Raw genomic sequence first — 6,680 nt, 5'->3', positions numbered from 1 at the left:
ATGCCGTTTAAGACAAAGCATTGAATTAATTTATACTTTAATTTAATGCCATTCACGAAATGTTTAAAATTTTAAAAATTGAATTTTATAGTTAAATTTAAAATACATTAAATAAAAGACAAAAATTTAAGTTCAACAATTTTTTTTTAGATAAAAAATGGGACTAAAACCCCAAAAAAACTATACAAACACAATTCTAGAAAAAAAAGTATCAATCACATCTGTCATTAACACATTGTTTGGATCGAGGGATTTTGAAGAGAAAGAAAATGGGAGGAAAGAAAATGAATGGAAAAACAAGTTTTTTATTATTTGGATGAGAAGAGAAAATAGGGAGAAAAGAAAATATTAGTGTGGAACCCACTAAATTATTTTCTCTCCACAAATGAGAAGAAAATGAAGAGAAATGGAGGCAATATGAATAAAATTACACATTTACTCATTGTCATTAATAACTTATAATTTGCATATAATATATATAAGGGTATTAATGTAATTTTATACTATTATGATTTTCTTTTTTCTCACTTTTCTTTCTATCCAAACAAAAGAAAATTTTCTCTTATTTTCTTTCCATCCATTTTCTCTTAATCCAAATAACATACAAATAACTCTAATTTTCCTTCTATTTTCTTTCCACTCATTTTCTTTCCTCCCATTTTTTTTTCTATATCCAAACAAAGCCTAAATAAGAAGAAATAGTACAGTAGAAGATAAACTAAAAAAAAGTGGCATCCTAAATGCAGATTATGACCATGTGTTTTTGTGAATTCATGATGAATTTTTTAAGCAGTAAATTTGTAACATCTGAAATGAATCGCAGCAATAAAAATTTAGCAGAACACAAATTAACAGTATTTGAAACATGCTAAAAATTTATCATCATGATCCTTTATGATACCATTACAAACTGCAATTCCTTCCTCTATGACTGTCAGTATTTAATTTAAAAAATGACAAAATAGAAAGCACCCATCTAATTTATTTTTCAAAGAAGGAACCAATTTTACTCAATTAAAAGAGATTTTCTAATTTAAGTTTAACATTGTGCCGCTTCACTATTTATAGAAAGCCAATGAAATATTTGTACAATGTATATAATGGGCTATATGAGTTAAAAAATGAATATCACATATTCTATCCAGAATAACCATCGATTTTGGATTTACCAAAGATCAAACTCTTAACCTTTCGAATCTAGAACTCTGATACCATGTCATGATAATACTAATGGTTATATCTCTAATACTGAATCGGACATCCCTAAACCTCTATTGTACACATTGTACAAATATTTCATTAGCTTCCTATATTTTCTCTTATAAATAATAAACAATTTTAAGAGTTGTCCATATATCATCATTCATTTAATTATCCTTCTAATATATCAAAGCTTATTATTAATTTTTCACTCAATACTAATAAAAAGGTTAATATGCTTATTATTTTATGATATTTTAATAATAAAACTTAATTAATTAAGATTGAAAATGAAAAAGTACACGCTACTATTTTTTCAATCATTAAAAGGTCTTTAATTCAGTTATGATTATGAGTGTTTAAAAGCATTATTGAGAAGCAACTAAATGTTAACACAGCACGACATATGGAGTAACGTTGCTTCAAATCAAAGCATATATGAAAAAATAAACAATCCTTACAAGTTTTTCTAAGGTGGCGTATAGTAACTGGTAACTCATAAAACAATCTATCACCTTGTACCATGAAACTTTTTTATCTGGACAATTGTTTTTAAGGCTGCATTTGTTTATAGGTACGAAATAACGAGACAAAAATAAAGAGATGCTAATATGAATCATAATTTATTTTTTATTTTTTTATTATTTTTATTAATTTTTATAATTATATTTTTTATTATAATATTTTTTAAAATATTTTTTAAATAAAAAAAATAAATTAAATTAAATTTTAAAAATTTAATTTATTACCAAATAAAATATAAAAATATAAAATTTTATATTTCTGTCTTTTATATTTTGTTCTTATTATGTTGTTTTATCTTATTTTAAGAAACACGTAGCCTAAAAGAACAAATGGCCCATCCACTCTAACAAGTAACCATTAGCTCAAGCCACTTTCACTATTATTGGCTATACTTGGCTAAAACAAGCTGTTCACGGAATCTAACCTTTATGTAATTTTAACTTGCAAAATAGGGTTGTTTTTGGTATTTTCAAACACACAACGACAAAATAATGACCATCAACCGAACCGTACATGTCATATCGGTATACCAATAAACTAATTGGCACATGTGAAAAGTTTCCCTTTTTATTTATTCACTTTTTAACCACGATAAAGCCAAACGCCTCTTGTATCTTCTCCTTATTTTTTCCTCTGAGCTCAGAAGTCAGAACACTTTCGGGAAAAAAAAAAAAAGAAAAGAAAAGAAAAGAAAGAGACCCTTCTCTCCCCTTACTTCATGTAGCTTCAATTTACCCGAGTCAGAACTCATAACACGTTAGCTTCAACTCAGAACTCGACTCGCTCGAGTCCAAAAGAAACCCAACTCGCTCTCCCTCATGGCCAATCGCCATCCTTCCGAGGCTCCCGCCGCCGACGACTTCCTCGAGCAAATCCTCGGCCTCCCGAACTTCGCCTCCGCCGACTCCACCCTCGCCGGAGGAACCGGCGCCTCCTCTCTCGCCGCCGCCGCAGCTGCAGCTGCTGCTTCTCCAGCGGCGCCGATGATGCTTCAGCTAAGCTCTGACGACGCCTCCGCCGCGTACCTCGTCGGCGCCACCGCAGGTGGTGGTTTCCACCCGTCGCCGGTGTACGAGCTTGGGCTGAGCCTGGAGCAAGGGAATGGAGGAGGGTTCTTGAAGCCTGAGGATGCTTCTGGAAGTGGAAAACGGTTTCGTGACGACGTTGTTGATGGAAGAGTTAAGAATGTAACAATCTACTTTTATTCTTTGTATTTTGTTCTCAGTCATATTCTCAAAATCAAACGCAGCCTAATAATTTACTTATCATAATAAAATATTCATAGAAATTTGACTTTCAAACATTCAAATTCGATATAACATTCTAACCTCATGCTGCCATAAAGTTTTGCCTTTTTGCTTGTTTGCCAAGTCTTCTTAATAATTCAAATGTTGGTTCTTCTTCTAAGGCTAATTATATTTTCTCTATTAACATTATGCAGTTTGTTAACTCACTTAATCTTCTCCTTCATTGCTTCCGCAATTGTGTTGTTGATTCAAGCCATCAAAGTACCCAGTGAGGCCATTCATGGAGGATTTCAACTAGTAGCCGAGGCGTTAAGGGCGTGTTTGGATGTTATGTTTCAGCTTATAATTGAAGGAATAAGCTTGCTTTTGTCTTCACTCCTTGATGCTATTAAAGAAAGCATCAAAGGTTCAATGAGTGCTACTGGGTCAGCAATTGGGGAAGTTGCAGAGAAATTGAAGACTTCAATTGAAGAAGGTTTGCAGAATTTGCCAGAACTAATTGAGGAACTCGCAGATTTTGTATCAAAGGTGATACAAGAATTGTGGAACAACTATGTGGATTCTGTGGCACAAGTACTGGAGAATAATGGTTGAGTTTAGTAATATTTTTTTTACTTGTTATTTTTATTATTATTATTATCATTCTATGGCACATTAGGAAATCTCTCCTAACTAGTCTGAACTCTGAAGATCTCTCTCCAATAATTTGACTTAGTTGATATATATTTTTTTATATTCAATTCTTTGTTGTTTTTTCCCCCTCTTTTTTAACTATAAATTTTCATATTATCATATAGTACATAATTGCCACAGCCATCCCTTTCCTCTGCATCCGATTTCATATAGTACATATTTTTATATTCATCAAATGTTTTTCTTTTTTAACAATATCTGATAGACTGATACTCACCTTCAAATTTGTCATGTACACTATGAGTTTTTTTTGGATTATTCAACTTTCCCTAGTGGTCGTGGATCCCTCATCATACCAACTCCATTTGCAATAGCAGTTACAGTAGAATAATAGACATGATTATGCACCAGTGCACGCATAGAAATTCACAATTCATCTATGTAAAAGCATGGGTATATTTTTTACGTAATTATATAAAATTCACAAAATTATTTACACTAATTGTATGTCATGTCGATCGTGTTCAATCCAGAATAATCAAGGTAAGAATCGTGTTTTTAAAACAGAAACGATAAAATATTATGATCGATTAGGAAAGGCTTATGGTGGATACCTGCCCATCCAGAGACGAGAGAGGGCATAGTAAGAAAAAAATGCTTCAAGTGGGTCAACTTTTTTAATTGTTGCTGAATTTACATGTAGATAAAAGATAATTTGATCAACTGAAACATCTTAATAGACAGAAAAAAAAAAAAAGAAAAAACGATTTACATAGTAGCGACAAACAAAATAAGAACAGTCTAATTTAAGTACAAGTAATTATCATTACCGCTTAGATAATTAGACATCCAACCTATAATCATAATGATCCAATTTCAAGAACGGAGCTCTACCAATTGAGCTATATTCTCCCGAGTCAAGTGGAGTATGTACGAAGGAGTCAATGTTCATTCTTTTCCCTGGCGCAGCTGAGCCATTCTGGATTTGAACTAGAGACCTCGCACGTGAAGTAAATCATTGCACCTATTATACCATGACCCAAATAAACTAATCCAATTTCACAAAGAATCCATAGAAGCCCAATAAATCTAACCAGATCTCAGGACATGGATGTCATAACCCATACCCTATCCGACTTGCATGAAAAGTAAGATCTTATCGAACACTACTTCAAATACTATTCACAACTTAACTATTACCTAAAACGTGGGATTACTTCCCAAATACTAACAAAGAAACTGTCCACTACTAAAAGTTGAGAGACTTAGGAGTGATGGTCAAGTCATCACGTATCTCTGTAAATACACCATCAAATTCAAATATTTTTCAATCTCAATTTACTTAAGCATACTTTAAATATTTGCTAACTTAAATATCAGGGTTCCTTGCATGTATCTCCTACTACCATCTAGATGAGGACATTGGACGATTCACTATTCCGACAAATAAGTCCGATCCTTTACCCAAAAGAGTTTGGATCTTATATATAGGCCCAAATTCATCTTGGGAACAATCGGATTTGGATAAAAAATAAATAATCTATCTACACACTCCTAAATTACAGATAAAATTGTTCAATAGAGATTATGACATAATCAATTATAAATATTTATTAATGTATATAAATAAATTTTAAATTGAGGTTAAAAAAATAAATTAAAATTCCTTCTCTTTTAGAGAAATTAAAATAATTCATCTTTAATATTTAAACTTTTTCACTGGAATCCTTTAAATTTTGAAATTCTTCCTAATAAATATCCAAACTATTTTGTCAATATAAATACTCTCTAAAATTACTTTTCCACCTTTAATTATCCCTTCTAAACACACGCTAATGTTTTTTTTTTTGAAACAAAGAAAGTTCAACACGTTAAAGTGGAGCATAGAAAAGCAAAAAATAAACATAAAAATCAACCCACAAAGCCATCAACCCCTAGCATCTCCAGTGCTGCTCTCAGCCTACCCCAAGATCACAACCACGCCATTCTGTGTAGCTCAACACCGTCCTTGTGTGGATTACCTCAATACTTGTTCTGTTATTCTTGAATATTCGTGCATTACGCTAATGTTATTTAACTAAAATACTACAAGGACTTTTGAGAAACCAAAATAATATTTCAACATAGAAGATTATATATCAATATATGTGTAAGAGGTCTATTGACCTTTAAAGAAAACAGAGGCCACCGTCTCCTTCCCTTCTCGCTGCTCATATTTCTTTTTTGCATCCATATTTCCTCTAAATTTTCTTTATTTTTTCTCTTCCTTCTTTTTGCCTTCGTCATCTTCCTCTGTCTCAGTAGTGACAAAAAATTGAAGCTTGAACAAAAGGTTCAGGTGCCAATAAATGAAGGTTGTTGTTGCATGCCTTGAATATTTTATAAGAAACCAAATCGTTTTCTATTCTAGATTTCTTATTGTTGTTAGGGTTGCGAATTAAAATTTCAAGTGATGATGCTAGAAAAATTGAAGTTTTGAAATGTCTTAGAAGTGCTTCGTTTATCTTTTTTTCCTCCATGAAATTAGCTTGAGAATAGTAACAACAGAAAGTAATTGATATTATGGTGTGGATTTTATGGAGTTTGGAGTAAATTCCATATGCATCTCATTCTCATATAAGATTGATACTACTCTCCCATTGATATAATAATTTTATTAGAAAAATATATAATTTGCTTAGAAAAACATACATATATCAAAAGATAAGGCTCCAATAAATGGAACAGAAAATAGGTCATGATTCCATATACTATCATTTGCTAATGTATTTTATTTTATTTATCTTTTTCTCATGGCCAATTTTTCATTTGATTGGCATTAATTGACTCGTCACTTCTTCAAAGAATCACACTTGGAAACTTGCAAGATCCATAACCTTCAAACATGACCAAACAGACAAACAAATGCACACAAAGTAAGAGTCAACCCAAATGGCCATATTAATGAACAAACTTCTCACTTCAACTTTTAGAAGTGGAGGGAGAGTACCACGTTTTCGCAAAAATAATATAAGCTTCATTGTAAATCCGTGTAAAAAATACTATGTGCTCTTAAAATTTAGTTAATTTATTTAA

General features: G+C 31.6%; 2 protein-coding genes across 2 annotated transcripts in view; one reads left to right on the top strand and one right to left on the bottom strand.

Moving 5' to 3' along the window:
* LOC107615047 lies at positions 2,544-3,566 on the top strand. Its single transcript, XM_016317168.1, has 2 exons — positions 2,544-2,935; positions 3,167-3,566. The coding sequence occupies exons 1-2, from the start codon at positions 2,544-2,546 to the stop codon at positions 3,564-3,566; spliced, it is 792 nt and encodes a 263-aa protein (XP_016172654.1).
* LOC107619687 (probable glucan endo-1,3-beta-glucosidase A6) overlaps positions 5,419-6,680 on the bottom strand; it is a 5,308-nt gene continuing 4,046 nt past the window's right edge. The window contains exon 4 of the mRNA XM_016321984.2: positions 5,419-6,481. Coding sequence (XP_016177470.1) covers positions 6,444-6,481 — 38 coding nt within the window. The 3' untranslated portion in view covers positions 5,419-6,443. The remainder of the gene's footprint in view (positions 6,482-6,680) is intronic.

This window comes from Arachis ipaensis, chromosome B09 (genome assembly GCF_000816755.2).
Source record: "Arachis ipaensis cultivar K30076 chromosome B09, Araip1.1, whole genome shotgun sequence".
Taxonomy (NCBI): domain Eukaryota; kingdom Viridiplantae; phylum Streptophyta; class Magnoliopsida; order Fabales; family Fabaceae; genus Arachis; species Arachis ipaensis.
This window is presented reverse-complemented; position numbering and strand designations above follow the sequence as displayed.

What these genes read in the sequence shown, in the direction of transcription:
- LOC107615047 (XM_016317168.1), top strand. Translation starts at nt 2,544, where the DNA reads ATGGCCAATCGCCATCCTTCCGAGGCTCCCGCCGCCGACGACTTCCTC. An exon ending in ACAATCTACTTTTATTCTTT is followed by an intron (nt 2,936 to 3,166) that starts GTATTTTGTTCT and finishes AACATTATGCAG; the next exon opens with TTTGTTAACTCACTTAATCT.